The sequence below is a fragment of the Chlamydotis macqueenii genome, chromosome W (assembly GCF_036417535.1).
Source record: "Chlamydotis macqueenii isolate bChlMac1 chromosome W, bChlMac1.mat, whole genome shotgun sequence".
Taxonomy (NCBI): domain Eukaryota; kingdom Metazoa; phylum Chordata; class Aves; order Otidiformes; family Otididae; genus Chlamydotis; species Chlamydotis macqueenii.
The window spans coordinates 50,788,836-50,806,670 of NC_141592.1; the positions used below are offsets into that span (position 1 = coordinate 50,788,836).

Sequence of the window (17,835 nt, forward strand, 5' to 3'; positions counted from 1 at the left end):
TTCCCCGCTGCATCAAGTAAAGGGTGTAAATTCTCCTTGTTTCTTCTCTTACCACTGATATATTTGTAAAAGGATTTCTTGTTCTCTTTTACTGCAGTGGCCAATCTGAGTTCATGCTGAGCTTTTGCCTTCCTAACTTCCTCCCTGCATACCTTAGAAACTTCTTTGTAATCTCCCCAAGTAGCCTGTCCCTTCTTCCAGAGGACATAGACTCTCTTTTTCTTCCGGAGCCTCAACAATAGTTCCCGGTTCATCCACACCGGTCTTCTTCCCCTACGGCTCGCCTTACGGCATTCAGGAACAGCCTGTTCTTGTGCCTTTAAGATCTCCATCTTGAGGAGCGTCCAGGCTTCCTGGACCCCTTTACCCTTAAGGAGCGACTCCCAAGGGACCCTCGCAACAAGCGTCCTGAACAAGTCAAAGTCCGCCCTCTTGAAGTTCAGGATAGCCGTTCTGCTAGTCGTCCTTCTGACATCTCCAAGAATAGAGAATTCTACAATTTCATGGTCGCTCTGCCCAAGACAGTGCCCAACCTTCACGTCTCCCACCAGTCCTTCTCTGTTGGTAAAGAGTAGGTCAATCAGGGCACCACCCCTGGTAGGCTCTCGTACCAGCTGCATAAGGAAACTATCTTCCACACCCTCTAGGAACCTTTTGGACTGTTTCCTCTGCGCTGTATGATATTCCCAGCATATATCAGGGAAGTTGAAGTCTCCCACGAGAACGAGTGTTGGCGATCGCGCAACTCGCTCAAGCTGCTCATAGAACGCCTCGTCCTTCTCTTCATCCTGATTAGGCGGTCTATAACAGACCCCCACCACGATGTCACCCCTACAGGCCTTTCCTCTGATCCTTATCCATAGACACTCAACTGTATCATTCCCAACCCCAAGCTCTTCAACGTCAAAATAGTCTTTAATATAAAGGGCCACACCACCACCCTTCCTTCCTCGTCTATCTCTTCTGAAGAGCTTGTAGCCTTCCATCACAGCACTCCAGTCGTGGGAGTGGTCCCACCACGTTTGAGTAATAGCAACCAGGTTGTTCTGGTTTTGTTAGTGAGGGGGGGGCCTAAGGTGGTAGCTTCTGTAGGAAACTGCTAGAAGTCGCTCCCCTTTGTTCAGTGGACTCGGCCGGGCCTAGGGCGGACCCGCTGCTGGCCAAGGCCGAGGCAATTGGTAGCAGAATGTCCCGTGATAACGCCTCTGCGATAATGTATTTAAGTAGGGGAAAACAGGAAAAAGAGGGAGGAGAAGATGTGAAGCAGCTGAGCGGGGGGCAGAGAGGGGGAGGTGCGAGCCTCATGGGCCTTGCAGGCCTCACCCTCTGGCCTCCCGCCAGGCAGCCGACTGGGCCCAACTCGGCCCGGCCTGGCTGCAAGAAGTGGAGAGGAGATGAGAAGTGAATAAGATGTAAAAAGGATCCTGAGAGACGTCTGCCAGCCTGTTGTGAGGAACGGCTGCAGACGCCAAGGTCAGTTCAGAAGGAGGGGGAGGAGTAATGCGGCTCCTGGCCAAGATTCCTCTGCAACTCGTGGTGAAGACCATGGTGGAGCGGGTTGTCCCCCTGCAGCCCATGGAGGTCCACGGAGGGGCAGAGATCCACCTGCAGCCCGTGGAGGACCCCACGCCAGAGCAGGTGGAGGCCTGAAGGAGGCTGTGGCCTGTGGAGGGCCCGCTGGGACAGCTGTTCTAGAGGGACTGCACCCCGTGGAAGAGATGACCCACGCCGGAGCAGTTTCACGAAGGACTGTGGCCCGTGGGAGGGACCCCACGCTGGAGCAGAGGAGGAATGCGAGGAGTTCTTCCCCTGACGATGATACAGCGGCATAAAACAACGCGTGATGAACTGACCGCGACCCCCATTCCCTTTTCCCCCCCCGTGCCGCTCGGGAGGGGAAGGTAGTAGAGATAATGTTAAGCCCGGGAAGAGGGAGGGGTGGGGGGAGGTTATCTTGTTCCCTGTCTCATTCTCCTGCTAATTTTAGAAATAAATGAATAGTTTTCCCCAAGTCGAGTCTGTTTTGCCCGTGACGGTAACTTTAAGGATTTCTCCCTGTCCTTATCTCAAACCTTGAGCTGTTTTTCTTATATCATCTCCCCCTATTCTCTCGGAGGGTGGGGGGAGCGAGAGAGAGACTGCGTAGTCTGGTCCCGATCGGGGCTGAACTACGACACAGGTCATAGTTATCCTGCCGCACAATCGCTTCCAGCTCCTCCTGCTTGTTGCTCATGCTGCATGCATTGGCGTAGATGCACTTCAGCCGAGACAGCTGCCTCAGCCCCAGATCGAGCACCGTTCCCCTGGGCTCTTCCCTTGTGGGCCTTGTTTTGTCCCCTTCCCCCTTCGTAGCTAGTTTAAAGATCTGTCGATAAGCCCCGCCAGCTCCTGTGCTAGGATCCGTTGCCCCCTGTGAGATAGGTGGTTTCCACAAACAGAAGACAGGCCAGGGGCCGAGTAAACTGCCCCATGATCAAAGAACCCAAAGTTTCTCTCTCGACACCAACCTCTAAGCCAATTATTCATTAATGGAACTTTTCAAGCCCACTCCGTGCCGCTCACTGACCCTGAAGGTATAGAACAGAAGATCACTTGAGCTCCTGCTCCTTGAACCAAACGCCCTAAACCCCTGAAATCTCTTTTCATAGTTCGTAGGCTTCTCTGTGCAATTTCATCACTGCCCACTTGAACTATGAGGAGTGGAAAATAATCAGTGGGCCTAACCAGCTGTGGGAGTTTCCGGGTCATGTCTCTGACCCGGGCCCCAGGAAGGCAGCACACCTCCCTACGGGTAGGGTCAGGCCGGCATATTGGGCCCTCTGTCCCTCTCAGAAGGGAGTCACCTACAACTATCACCCTTCTTTCTTTTTTGGAGGAGGCAGTCTTCAAACGTGGATCCGACTGCCTCACCTTGCGCAAGCTAGGAGGCAGCGTTCCCACGTCATCCTCACTCGCCTCTCCCTCCGGTTTCAGGGCTTCAAACCTGTTACACAGAGGGACCTGGGGAACCGAGGTAGGTTGGGATGGGGGTTGCCTGTGACGCCAACCTGGGACCTGCTGCCATCCCTCCTCTCCTCTCAAGCAGTCCCTCTCCGCTTGACTATGGCAAGGGAGAGGGTCCACTACTCCCTCGGTCCGGGGGGTGCAATCTCTGTGTCTTTCTCGCAGAGAATCACTCCACCAGTCAATCTCCCGCTCGCACTCTCTGATACTCCGTAACCTCTCTACCTCCTCCCTAAGCTCCACCACCAGACTGAGCAGCTCGTCTAGCTGCTCACACCTCGCACAGGCGGCGTCCTTCCCGTCCTCTCCTGGCAGCAGCAGGCTCAGGCACTCCCTGCAGCCAGAGACCTGAACTGCCGCATTTTTGGGCAGACCTTCTGTCTGGGTTGCCACAGTCTTCTTGGGGGAAGCCCGCTTCCTGGTGAGGACCATGTTTAAAGCTGTGACATCAGGGCCTGTCAATAGGAGAGCAGGTCGCCCGAGAAAAGACTAGACCCAACTCCCACTCCCGCTGCTACTGTATTGAATGGGGAGTGCGGGCTGCTCACACTCTGATCACCTCCTCCGTAGGTGGTCAGTAACACCTTTACTCACTTACTGTGACATGTGGGCGAGATGTCTCATGTTCTCTTGTCTCATTGTTCTCTGTCTCATTATCCTGCTTTGATTTTAGTAATAAATGAATAGTTTTCCCCAAGTCGAGTCTGTTTTGCCCGTAACGGTAACTTTAAGGATCTCTCCCTGTCCTTATCTCCCCCTATTCCCTCGGAGGGTGGGAGGAGTGAGAGAGACTGTGTAGTCTGATCCCAATTGGGGCTGAACTACGACAACCATATACCACAGGCACAAGTGATAGTTATAATCAAGAGTATAAACTTTTTGGTGTTTAAAATTATACATAACGCTTTCATTAAAAAAAGCAAAAAAAAACCATTGACTTAAGTTTTCCAGTTTGGGCTTTCTACAGGGGCAGAGTAGTGTCATGGGTCCTGTCTGAGCTCTGCCACTTCCTCCCCAGGGCTTGCTGGTGCCCAGAAGAATAGCTGTGCTGGAGTACTTCTCCCTCCTAGAAGGGAGGACAGAAATTGTAGAGCCTTGGTTTAAGCTCACTTTTACATAAAAGCTTGAAATATATAGATTATTTTTCTTTTTTTTTGCTGCCTTTCATAGGGAAATGAACTCTTGGGACAGGATAGCAAAGGAAAATACAATTTTTAATATATATATATAAATGATAATAATACTAACAGGAAGAATAATAGTAAGAATAATAACAACCTTACAAAGAGAAACAAAACTGTCGGCTCTCTTGCCGACAAACCAACCCAGGACGCACCAGAGCCCCGCTCCGGGAAAGGGAGAGCATTACACGGATACTGTCAAGCTAAGCCTTCACTTTAATACCGCGCAACACAGTGTTAAATACCCGTACACCCGTTGCGCACGCGCTCCCTGTGCTCATGGACCTATCCGCGCGAACCGCTGCGGACCGCCCCTTCTGCGCACTTCCCACACACGTGCAGCCCATCCGCACTCATGGCCTTGTTGCTAGGCTGTAAGTTTGCCCAACACCACCCACCTGCTTGCTGATGTGACCCAACAATCCCCCCCTCTATGCTAAATCATTTTAGTCTAAAGTTGAAATCTTCCAAAAGCAAAATATAAAACTTTCTTAAACCACTGATCTATAGTTCTATTAGGTACATAGCCAAAAGTAAAGCGATGGGCTTGTTTTCCAAGCAATTAAATTGAAAACATCATAAAGAAAAATAAATGTTTCTCAAATCAAAGGCACAGTCAATAACAAATAATCCTGCGGAAACTTCTCTTTTTTTCAGCAACCTTCTTATACTTCTTAACTTTGAAATCAAATTAATAGATGTCATGAAGAAAGTAAAAGCTTCCTTGAGCTGTAAAAATGTTCCTGCGATTTATAGTTCTTATCCAGGTAAATTCGAGCTCTGTTACAGTCTTTCATTGCATAACAATTCTTTAACAAACTTGTCCACCTGAAACATGGATGTTTCATAATTTTTTCCTCCAAATTCTTTGATAGCGTAGAGTCATGAAGTGGGGATACAGCTTGAGTAGAGCTGATGTAGCACATGAATTGTTCCCAAAAGTTGGCACAAATACAGGCTGGGTGGGGAATGGATTGAGAGCAGCCCTGAGGAGAAGGACTTGGGAGTGCTGGTGGACGAGAAGCTCAACATGAGCCAGCAATGCGCCCTTGAGGCCCAGAAGGCCAACCGCATCCTGGGCTGCATCAAGAGGAGCGTGGCCAGCAGGTCGAGGGAGGTGATTCTCCCCCTCTACTCTGCCCTGGTGAGACCCCACCTGGAGTACTGTGTCCAGTTCTGGAGCCCCCAACACAAGAAGGACATGGACCAGTTGGAGAGGGTCCAGAGGAGGGCCACGAAGATGATCAGAGGGCTGGAGCACCTCTCTTATGAGGCCAGGCTGAGAGAGTTGGGGCTGTTCAGCCTGGAGAGGAGAAGGCTCCGGAGAGACCTGATAGCGGTCTTCCAGTACCTCAAGGGGGCCTACAAGAAAGATGGGGAAAGGCTGTTTAGTAGGGCCTGTTGCAATAGGACGAGAGGTAAGGGTTTTAAAATAGAGGGGGGTAGATTTAGATTAGAAATTAGGAAAAATTTTTTTACGATGCGAGTTATAGAACACTGGAACAGGTTGCCCAGAAAGGTGGTGGAGGCCCCATCCCTGGAAACGTTCAAGGCCAGGTTGGATGAGGCTCTGAGCAACCTGATCTAGTTGGGGATGTCCCTGCTCCTTGCAGGGGGGTTGGACTAGATGACCTTTGAAGGTCCCTTCCAACCCTAACCATTCTATGATTCTATGATTCTATGAAAAGTTCATTGTTACACTGGTGTCAGAATAGCCACAATCAGAATCTACCCCACCAGGGTGAATAGGTGCCAACCGCCTCTGCTCCAGCCTTCCCTGGCCTGCACCTGCAGTAGTGGTACCAGCCCGCACCATTCCAAGGTGTCTGGATCACAGAAGCACACTGGAGCTCCTTTGATTTCCGCGGTAGCATAGATGCAGCCGCTACAGGTGTCCACGCTTACATGGAGATATTTAAACCGTCCAAAGGGGAGATATTCTGTAATATCTTGCTGCCAAATCTGGTTTGCCTGAAGGCCTCGCGGGTTAATACCCATGGCTATAGATGAGATGGACTTACAGCTAGGGCAATCAGCAATAATTGCTCGTTCATCCGCCAAGGGCACCCCAAAAGTTCTGGCCAGAGCTCGAGCCCCTTGATGGAAGAACTGATGAGATAATTGAGCTTGTTTCAGAGCAGGAACTCCCACCACCGCCACCTGTAACAGAGTACTCGTGGCCTTGTCTGCCCAACAATTACCCTCTGTCATGGCCCCCAGTAATGTGGTATGGCTATTGATATGCGCAAAAAAGATAGGTACGCTGCGTTGCTCTAATGCGCTTTGAAGCAGTCGTGCCGAGGTTGTAGTCCCGGGTGTGGTGGTTTAGCCCGGATCACCACAGTTTTCTTATTCACCCTGCCCCTACCTAGTGGGACAGGGGAGAGAAATTGGGAAGAAAGGAAAACTTGTGGGTTGAGATAAAAACAGTTTACTAAAAATACCCAAAACTACAAAGCTAACAGGATATAAGGATATTAATATATACAAAATATACAAAATGAACAATGTACAATTTCTCACCACCCGATGTCCGAATGACCGACGCAGCCCATCCTGAGCAGTGATCACAGGAACAACACCGAGCAGCAAGCAAAGGGGGAGAGCAAGCTAGCAAGGTAGAGGGAACGATGCCAGCAAGCAAGAGAGAAGAAAAGAATGCCAAGGGTGCCCGAACGGATACCCGACAAGAAAAGGAATAACTGAAAATGATGCCCCCTCCCACGGGCAACCCCCACTTATATACTGAGCATGACGTTTATGGCATGGAATACTCTCTTTGGCCAGTTTGGATCAATTATTCTGTCTGTCTTTTGCCCAGCTTCCCGCATCTGCACGTTAACGAGACTTGGAAAGCCAGACAGTGTCCTTGGTCTCATTCACAACAACTCGTATCATCAGAATGTTTTTATCAACATTCTTCACACACAAAATCCAAAACACACCAGCTACTGAGAAGAAAATTAACTCCATCCCTGCTGAAACCAGGACAGTATCCACCCCTTATTCCATACCATTTACGTCATGCTTATAGATATACACACAGATATCACTATCTCAATCTATGATCTATCCCTCCAAAGTCTGTTGAGTTAATTTAGTCCATGACTTTGGGCCCCATCTGTGATAGCAGTCTCTCAGGGCAGGAGAGATGGTATGTAGTGTGAAGTTGTTACATACTGCATCTGGAACTCGTAGCTGGTACCTCTGGTGCGTCTGGTGTATCACGTCCATGGTCTGCGAGTTGAAGATGTTGATCTCGAGGAAGTTGTTGGTCACCAGTTCTGACTCCATCACTGCTGCACATCGCTCGGTTTCATCAAAGCTTGTTCTTCACTGTTGAGTGTGATTCTTGCTGCACTACCTCTGATAGAACATAAAAGAACTACAGACATGATTCTATACAGTTCAAATTATTGGCTGTTTTCACCTAGAATCAAATCTCCTTGAGGTACACATCGGACTTCCCCATCCTCCCGCATCACCCACCAAGTACATCCAGGTCCTTGAGCGAAAGCAATCCCACGGATGGGTTTGCCTTTGCCCAGAGGAGGAATAACCCAGACTGTTTTCCCCAACATATTCCTTACATGCACCACAGGAACTTTATCACCATCTACAGTATGTAAAAGTTCAGATTGGGCAGGGCCAGCTCGATTGATGGATCCCCGAGTGTTGACTAACCAAGTGGCTTTTGCTAAATGTTTGTCCCAGTTTTTGAAGGTTCCACCACCCATTGCTTTCAGTGTAGTTTTCAGCAGTCCATTGTACCGTTCAATCTTTCCAGAGGCTGGTGCGTGATAGGGGATGTGATATACCCACTCAATGCCATGCTCTTTGGCCCAGGTATCTATGAGGTTGTTTCGGAAATGAGTCCCATTGTCTGACTCTATTCTGTCTGGAGTGCCATGTCACCAGAGAACTTGCTTCTCAAGGCCCAAGATGGTGTTTCGGGCGGTGGCATGGGGTACAGAATATGTCTCTAGCCACCCAGTGGTTGCTTCTACCATTGTAAGCACATGGCGCTTGCCTTGGCGAGTTTGTGGGAGTGTGATGTAATCAATCTGCCAGGCCTCTCCATATTTGTATTTCAGCCATCGTCCTCCATACCAAAGAGGCTTTAGCCGCTTGGCTTGCTTAATTGCAGCGCATGTCTCACAGTCATGGATAACCTGTGCAATAGTGTCCATGGTTAAATCCACCCCTCGATCACGAGCCCATTTGTATGTTGCGTCTCTTCCTTGATGGCCTGAGTAAACTGAGTGCACAGCAGAGAGCCAATCAGTAGCAATACTCACTGTCAGTCACAATATTTATCGGGATACTGATCCATCTGTGTATGGCACACGTTATCACTTGTAACTCCAAGCCCTGAATAGAGCCCTCTGCCTTCCAAACTTGTGTGTGCCAAGCTTCCTAGTCATACCAAGCAATAGCCGCTTGCTAAGTCCGTCCGGAGGCATCCGTGAATACAGTAAGTCCCTCCACCGGGGTCATTACAATTGGGCTAACCAGCAGTACTGTGACTGACCCCAACGCCTTTAGCGCTGTACATGGCCGGACTGGACGGATGTCACCAGAAAAATGTGCTAGTGCCCCCTGAATGTTGGTATCCATCATCATCAAATTTTCCAATGTTGTGACAGATAATGAGGTGGAGAGGATGTGAGGATCCTTTCCTGAGAGTTGCCAACAGTGAAGCTGCCCTCGGCGTATAGCATCCCCTAGTAACTCTGTGTATTGGGGTGCAGCTTTTTTCCTGATAGAGGTGTAAAGCCACAGTAACGGACAAAATTGTTGCTGCTTATTCCATTGGAACACCACTCCATTTGCCCCCTCCTTTTGCAGAGCTATATGTAGTTCCAATTTCAAGCCTGGCTGATATCTGGCCAGGGAGTTTTGACTTAGCCGAGAGGCTAGGTCCTGTAACAGTGTCAATTGCACTTCATTTAATTTCCGAGGTGCAGCCAAATCTGGTGGGCCTGTGTTCTGGTTTTGTTAGTGAGGGGGGGCCTAAGGTGGTAGCTTCTGTAGGAAACTGCTAGAAGTCGCTCCCCTTTGTTCAGTGGACTCGGCCGGGCCTAGGGCGGACCCGCTGCTGGCCAAGGCCGAGCCAATTGGTAGCAGAATGTCCCGTGATAACGCCTCTGCGATAACGTATTTAAGTAGGGGAAAACAGGAAAAAAAGGAGGAGAAGATGTGAAGCAGCTGAGCGGGGGGCAGAGAGGGGGAGGCGCGAGCCTCATGGGCCTTGCAGGCCTCACCCTCTGGCCTCCCGCCGGGCAGCCGACTGGGCCCAACTCGGCCCGGCCTGGCTGCAAGAAGTGGAGAGGAGATGAGAAGCGAATAAGATGTAAAAAGGATCCTGAGAGACGTCTGCCAGCCTGTTGTGAGGAACGGCTGCAGACGCCAAGGTCAGTTCAGAAGGAGGGGGAGGAGTAACATGGCTCCTGACCAAGATTCCTCTGCAACTCGTGGTGAAGACCATGGTGGAGCGGGTTGTCCCCCTGCAGCCCATGGAGGTCCACGGAGGGGCAGAGATCCACCTGCAGCCCGTGGAGGACCCCACGCCAGAGCAGGTGGAGGCCTGAAGGAGGCTGTGGCCCATGGAGGGCCCACTGGGACAGCTGTTCTAGAGGGACTGCACCCCGTGGAAGAGATGACCCACGCCGGAGCAGTTTCACAAAGGACTGTGGCCCGTGGGAGGGACCCCACGCTGGAGCAGAGGAGGAATGCGAGGAGTTCTTCCCCTGACGATGATACAGCGGCGTAAAACAACGCGTGATGAACTGACCGCGACCCCCATTCCCTTTTCCCCCCCCGTGCCGCTCGGGAGGGGAAGGTAGTAGAGATAATGTTAAGCCCGGGAAGAGGGAGGGGTGGGGGGAGGTTATCTTGTTCCCTGTCTCATTCTCCTGCTAATTTTAGAAATAAATGAATAGTTTTCCCCAAGCCGAGTCTGTTTTGCCCGTGACGGTAACTTTAAGGATTTCTCCCTGTCCTTATCTCAAACCTTGAGCTGTTTTTTCTTATATCATCTCCCCCTATTCTCTCGGAGGGTGGAGGGAGCGAGAGACAGACTGCGTAGTCTGGTCCTGACTGGGGCTGAACTACGACAGCCTGCTAAATCAATTATTAAGGCACCCAATTCCTTATGTGTGATAGGAATAAACTGTCGCAACCATTGCAGATTGCCCACCAATATTTGCAAGTCATGCAAGTTACGTATCTCTTTTGTTATGGTCAGCTTCTGTGGCTTTACCGTTGTTCGCTCTACCAAGGTTCCCAGATACTGCATGGGAGTCTGCAACTGTATCTTTTCCGGAGTGACTGTCAAACCCCAGTTCTGCAGGGCAGCTGTGAGCTGCTCAACCACCTGTTCCACCCCCTCAGGTCCAAATATAATGATGTCATCCACGTAATGATAAACCACCCAACTTCTATGGGCCTCCCAGAATTCTTGCAAAGTGCAAGAAACATACAACTGACACAGAGTTGGGGAGTTTTTCATCCCTTGTGGTAACACTGTCCACTGCAGTCGTCTTGCAGGAGCTGCGTTGTTGATTGTTGGAATCGTCATGGCAAATCGTTTGCTGTCATCAGGGTGCAATGGTATAGAGAAAAAACAGTCCTTAATGTCTATAACCACCACTGGCCAGCTGTCCGGTAACATGGACGGCCAAGGCACACCTGGCTGTAGCAGTCCCATATCCTCCAGTACTGCATTTACTGCTCGCAAGTCATGCAAAAATCACCAAGTCCCAGACTTTTTTTATCAGAAACACTGGACAATTCTAGGGACTTGTCAAGTGTATCAAATGTCCTGCTGCTATTTCCCTATCTACTAGCAAATTTAATTGATTCAATTTTTCTTCAGTTAACGGCCACTGATCCACCCATACTGGATTGTTGGTTAACCATGTCATTTTGATGCAGGGTTTATAGGGACCAGTGGCCCCTATTAAAAAGGCTTCTCTATGCTGAGCTGAACTTTAAGGGATTGCAAAACATCCCGACCTAAAAGGGAAACAGGCAGATTATCTAGTACATAGTCATATAATTGTCTCACCCCTCTCCCCTTTTATTGAGAGGCGTACAGGGTATTGGCTCCGTAATGCTCTCCGATTGCCACCAACCCCTGTCAACGGGACAGCCACCGGGGCTAAAGGAAGCTCTTTTGGCCAATCCGTCAGGAAATTACTGTAACGTCTGCCCCGGTATCTAACATGGCTTCAAAGCAGTTTGGTGGCTGTGGGTCCGCGTCCGTGGAAGGGTACCCGCCTGGGCGTAGCTCACACACAACTACCAGGCGTGTTGAAAGGTCAAGTAATAAACCAACAAAAGTCGACCCTTTGGGCAAATACACGGGCATCTCGGACACAGGAGTAACACACACTGTGTTTTCTCCATTTTGTGTCTTCATTTCTGGCACCACCTCCACCCCCAAGTGCCTGCCCCTACTATTACCCCGGGCGGTATTTCTCTGTTAATGCATACATAAGTAGGGGCTATTACCCATAGACCCTCCACACAACTCAGTTGTGCTTCTGACTGGAGCCTGGCCATGGGCCCGTCCCTCGCTGTTCAGGAAGGTTACTGGGGGCGTTTCTTTGCCTGGCGCATCCCTCCGCCCCCGTAAGAGACCGTGCCTGCCGTTTCCCTGCCCCCCGGCCAAGCGTGGCTGCAGACACTGTTTGGCAAGATGTCTGCCCTGCCCACATCAAAAAGATGTCCTTTGCTGGTCGCCCGTGGGTTCTGTTCCCTGATCGGTCCCTGAAGGACACTGCCGCTTAAAGTGTCCTACACCCCCACAACCAAAACAGGTGGGGCCCGCAGCTGGCGCTCGCATGGCAGAAACTGCTGTGCTGACACGGAAGTCACGGACACTGCTGACGACCAATATGATCAAGCAAATGCCAATTTATTGTTGATACATCCCGGTTAATATAGCCCTTCTAATTCCGTATCATGCGCAAGCTCTCTACTAATTGGTTAACTATATCATGCATGCGCTCCTAGCTAAAATATGATTCGTTAAAGTCTCTTTGTTCACGCGCACGGCTCTCTCCACCTGCACCCTGCTTCATGTTCAGCCCCCAGTCACGTATGCCAGCTGTTTTCCTTCTTCTCAAGGTTGCTTCGTTTACTTTCTCACAGGAAGCTTCATTACTTTCTCACAGGTGGCCTCATTATTTTCTCACAGGTGGCTTCAGTATTTTTCTTACAGGCAGCTTCAGTACTTTCTCACAAGCGGCTTCAGTGATGTCCTTGAGGCCTGCTGCTCACAAACATAACAATTCCATTCGGTCTGGATTGTTCACTAAGTGCCCCTGGTACTCCAGGTATCCAACAAATCCCCCTTTTTGTTTTGAACAATCCAGACCCACTTTCATCATACGTTCCATAGCTTTCACAAAGCATTTTAAAATATACCCCAAAATCATCAGTGTCAACAGCAAACCCATCAATAATACCAACCCATAAACTATCAAATCTTTTAGCCAGCCTGTGACCCCCAAGGATTTCAACCAGTCTGCTTTCCACTTGTATTGCATGCATGTTGCATCATAACTCTGCCAACTGATAGCGTATCGACTTAGAGTGATCAGAAACGTTCATGCAACACATACCTTCAAAATCTTCACATCCATGTCCATGCGCTAAGAACAAAAAAATCAATGGCTGCTAGATTCTGCAAAAATATCATGACGCATACGATCCATGTCTTCCAATAATCCTGATAACATGCTAGAGGTTAAATTCATTTGCTTTTGTGCCCAACAAGCTAATTCATTTAAGTTAGCTGAAGTTTTTGCAGTTGCTGCCCAAGGAACAAATAAAGATAATGCTATCTGCTCAGCTGTACCCAACAGGGTTAAATTGCTGTCACAATGGGGAGTCAATACTTTTAGCGACCTTCTTGCTCGCGTATGATTCCATAATGTTCTCATAGATGGAGCAAACATTATCAATTTTCCAAAATAACATGGTCCTCCTATGGCCCTTTTTGGTACTCCTGACCTTATTTTACTACAATATCAACTAGGTTCATGTAGGCCTCTACTGAATCTCTTTTTTTTTTTTTTTTTTTTATGAGCCAGATTGTCTGTATTGAATTGTTAATAATTTTTTGCAAGCATGGTATGTTAATGATTATGCCTAGTATTATGCCTAGTATCACAATACCGATTTTAACCAAGGACAGCAACCACCCAATTATGCCACACACAAGCTTAGTTAATAAAATTACTGATCACATGTTATACATATTCATGATTACGAAGCAAAGCTAAGTTTCACTACCTTCTAGTAATTTTCTACTACGGCATTCTTCTACTATTACAGACATAACAACTCCAGTAACTTTCTTATCTACAAGGCCTGTGACTAGTTTTCTGCAGGCCTCTGTTGAAACAAGCCATAAATTCTGCTAACAATGTTTTGTATCTTAAAGCTTCCCTTCTCATTCCATGGCTTTCTTCCTGAGAGCATGATTGCATTCCTCCCCCAAGGTCGGTGTGCTTTCACTGATACCATACTGGCTCAGCGAAATACCACATCTCCCCCTTCTTTGTTTATGACAAGAGGCTTGTTTCAATGCTTTGTCTATTAAAGTCTGCACACATTTTAAGACACAGAATTATAGATCAAAATACATATAATTGTTCCCAAAAGTTGGCACAAATACAGGCTGGGCTGGGAATGGATTGAGAGCAGCCCTGAGGAGAAGGACTTGGGAGTGCTGGTGAACGAGAAGCTCAACATGAGCCAGTGAATAAGATGTAAAAAGGATCCTGAGAGACGTCTGCCAGCCTGTTGTGAGGAACGGCTGCAGACGCCAAGGTCAGTGAAGAAGGAGGGGGAGGAGTAACATGGCTCCTGACCAAGATTCCTCTGCAACTCATGGTGAAGACCATGGTGGAGCGGGTTGTCCCCCTGCAGCCCATGGAGGTCCATGGAAGAGCAGAGATTCACCTGCAGCCCATGGAGGACCCCACGCCAAGGCAGGTGGATGCCTATAGGCGGCTTTGGCCCATGGAGGGCCTGCGCTGAGGCAGCCGTTCTGGAGGGACTGCACCTCATGGAAGAGATGACCCACGCCGCAGCAGTTTCACAAAGGACTGTGGCGTAGGGGTGGGACCCCACGCTGGAGCAGAGGAGGAATGTGAGGAGTTCTTCCCCTGACGATGACACAGCGGCGTAAAACAATGTGTGATGAACTGACCGTAACCCCCATTCCATCTTCCCCCCTGTGCAGCTCGGGAGGGGAAGGTAGTAGAGATAATGTTAAGCCTGGGAAGAGGGAGGGGTGGGGGAAGGTTATCTTGTTCTCTGTCTCATTCTCCTGCTTTGTTTTTAGTAATAAACAAATAATTTTCCCCAAGTCGAGTCTGTTTTGCCCATGATGGTAACTTTAAGGATTTTCTCCCTGTCCTTATCTCAAACCTCGAGCCTTTTTTCCTTATATTATCTCTCCCTATTCTCTCGGAGGGTGGGAGGAATGAGAGACTGTGTAGTCTGGCCCTGACTGAGGCTGAACTACGACAGAAGTCCTTCATTTCTCCCCACAAGGAGTAGTGAAATTGAGATCAGTAGTACCAAGTATAAGGGCAATGGATGTTCAGATCACAATGTTGGTTTAAATCACCACGGAATTCCGCATTAAAAAAGAATCAAAGAAGTTTAAATGAAATTGAAGAAGAAACTGGGTGAATTAAGGATGAAAACCTTTCAAAACCAGGGAATAAGACATGCTATTTTAAGACTTAAGTTTCAAGCTTTAGGTAACTGAGTTTTGAATGTCAGATATAACAACTGTCTGAAGGTCATGACTCATGCACCTTTTAGTTGTCTACCTTTGCTCTACATTGGGAATGAAGATGATCAGTCAGCATTATTCATTCTTTTCAGAGTTCTCTCTGTAAAACACCGGAAATATGTTTCTAGTATTTCACAGACAGAGCTATATGACATTTCACTTGAAACCTGGCTTACGGGCTTCAAGGCACATTTATCTGATATTAACAGTACTTTGATGAACATTAGGACGTTGTTGTAGTTTAACCTCAGCCAGCAACTAAGTACTCACTCACCCTCCCCCCCCCCAGGTGGGACAGGGAGAGAATTGGAAACAAAGGAAAACTCATGGGTTGAGATAAAGACAGTTTACAAGGACAGCAAAGGAAGATATAATAATAATATAATATATATTAATAATGATAATAATAAAATATAATGATAATAAAATATTCAAAAAGAATGATGCACAGTTTCTCACCACTCGCTGACCAATACAGCCTGTCCCAAGCAGCGATCACAGAATGGAACCGAAAACAATTTCAGAATGATCCCAAGCAGTGACCTCGGAACAGCGCTTTCCCCAGCAGCAATCTTGGAACCAGAATTTCCCGAGAGACAGAGAGAGCGCTGCCTACTGGCCAACCCCTGCATTTATATACTTCCTTTGGTCAGTTTGGATCAACTGTACTGGCTATACCCCTCCCAGCTTTTTGCACCTGCACATTAGCGAAACCTGGGAAGCTGAGAAAAGTCCTTGGTCTCTTTGCAACAACTAAGAACATCAGTGTGTTATCAACATTCTTTGCACACCAAATATCATACTAAATCCAAAACACAGTAGCTACTGGGAAGAAAATTAGCTCCATCCCAGTCAAAACCAGGACAGGCATAACTATACCTGAGTAGCCGTAACCCTAGTACAAGGATTAAATATTAATAAGTCTTGCAGAAGATTGAACAAATCATCACCAGCTGCACTGAAGATATATTGAAGTGCCATTCCAGAGAAAGACTTAAGTGTGACATAATCTGTAAGACTCGTCATCCCCTACAAAGTAAAAAATAGAATGTACATTTTTCAAGTTAGAAAGAGTTCAGCTTTTCACAGAAAGGGAACTTCATATGGCTGTCTTCACAGCAGAAGCAGATTATCTTTCAAAAGACCCTGGTAGTACTTGGTCATCAAAATAAAATAAATGTAGGAACAGTAGGTCATAGACACTTTAAAAAACAAAAAATTCTTACAGTAGTTTCACACTTTCCCTTTCCAAGTGTGTCCTGGTTTCAGTAGGGATGGAGTTAATTTTCCTCTCAGTAGCTGGTGTGTTTTGGATTTTGTGTGTGAAGAATGTTGATAAAAACATTCTGATGATACGAGTTGTTGTTAATGAGACCAAGGACACTGTCTGGCTTTCCAAGTCTCTTTAAAGTCTCGTTAATGTGAAGATGCGGGAAGCTGGGTGAAAGACAGACAGAATAATTGATCCAAACTGGCCAAAGAGAGTATTCCATGCCATAAACATCATTCTCAGTATATAAGTGGGGGTTGCCCATGGGAGGGGGCATTCTTTTCAGGCATTCTTTTCTGGCATCCATTCCATTTGGGTATCCATTCAGGCACCCTTGGCATCCTTTTCTTCTCTCTTGCTTGCTGGCATCGTTCCCTCTACCTTGTTAGCTTGCTCTCCCCACTTTGCTTGCTGCTCGGTGTCGTTCCTGTGATCGCTGCTCAGGATGGGCTGCGTCAGTCATTCGGACATCGGGTGGTGAGAAATTGTACATTGTTCATTTTGTATATTTTGTATATATTAATATCCTTATATCCTGTTAGCTTTGTAGTTTTGGGTATTTTTAGTAAACTGTTTTTATCTCAACCCACGAGTTTTCCTTTCTTCCCAATTTCTCTCCCCTGTCCCACTGGGTAGGGGGAGGGTGAGTGAGAAACTGTGTGGTGATCCGGGCTAAACCACCACAGTCTTTTTGGCGCCCAACGTGGGGCTGGAAGGGGCCTCACTAGATCAGTCGTGAGATCATCGGACCTTAGTCTGAGGATCCAAGGATCAAGCCCCAGTCAGTCCTGAAGGGTTGAGATAAGGACAGGTTTGAACACAGTGTGTTGAAAACAGATTTGTTACAAGTGTTCATTAAGCTGGTTTGGTCATCGCTGGTGACAATGTTTTTTTATTTGTTCTCACAGTTGTTTTTAGAGCTGTACTGGATAGCACCCTACCTGCCGTATTTTCTGTTTGTCGGTGTTTGTGCACGCTTTATCAATGATGTGTGTTGGATCAAAGGTATCGTTCTGCTGTGCTACGCAGCACTGATTTGTTTAGTGAGATTGCTGGTAACAGGACCATTTTCATATCTGTACTCAATGGCGGCGGGCAGTGTGCAGAGCGAGGAGGCAGAGGCAGCTCCACCCGGGTATTTCGGGAGCCATCTTGTGGGTGTTGTTTGGAACTACACCTGTTTTGTTCCGGGAAGCCAGGCCGCGGGGGGAACATCTGTTTACAGCTTTCCCCACCTCACCAAGCTAATTTCAACAGCTTTTGAGAATTTTGAATACCCTTTTGATACCCCTACCACCATGTTCATGGTGACAAGTCTCTTGCAGCTATCTCAGATCTTGATATTGATGAAGTTTAAACAATTTTTTAAAAGTATTATGGCTCCTCCAACCCCCACAACAGACACTGTGGCTACTCAAACTGCTGCTACAAATGCTGCAGCTACTTCAGCCGCTATGGCAGGCACCACAGCTACCCCAGCCCCTGCTACGGGCACTGAGATTGCTTCAGCCCCCACGCCAGACACTGTGGCTACTCAAACCTCGGCAAGCAGTACCAAAGAG

At 48.1% G+C, this 17,835-nt stretch overlaps 1 protein-coding gene across 1 annotated transcript in view; it reads right to left on the bottom strand.

Annotated features, from left to right (window-relative positions):
* Nucleotides 1–2,538: 2,538 nt before the first annotated feature.
* LOC147596790 (uncharacterized) overlaps nucleotides 2,539–17,835 on the bottom strand; it is a 66,639-nt gene continuing 51,342 nt past the window's right edge. The window contains exon 2 of the mRNA XM_086769644.1: nucleotides 2,539–3,311. Coding sequence (XP_086625770.1) covers nucleotides 2,539–3,311 — 773 coding nt within the window. The remainder of the gene's footprint in view (nucleotides 3,312–17,835) is intronic.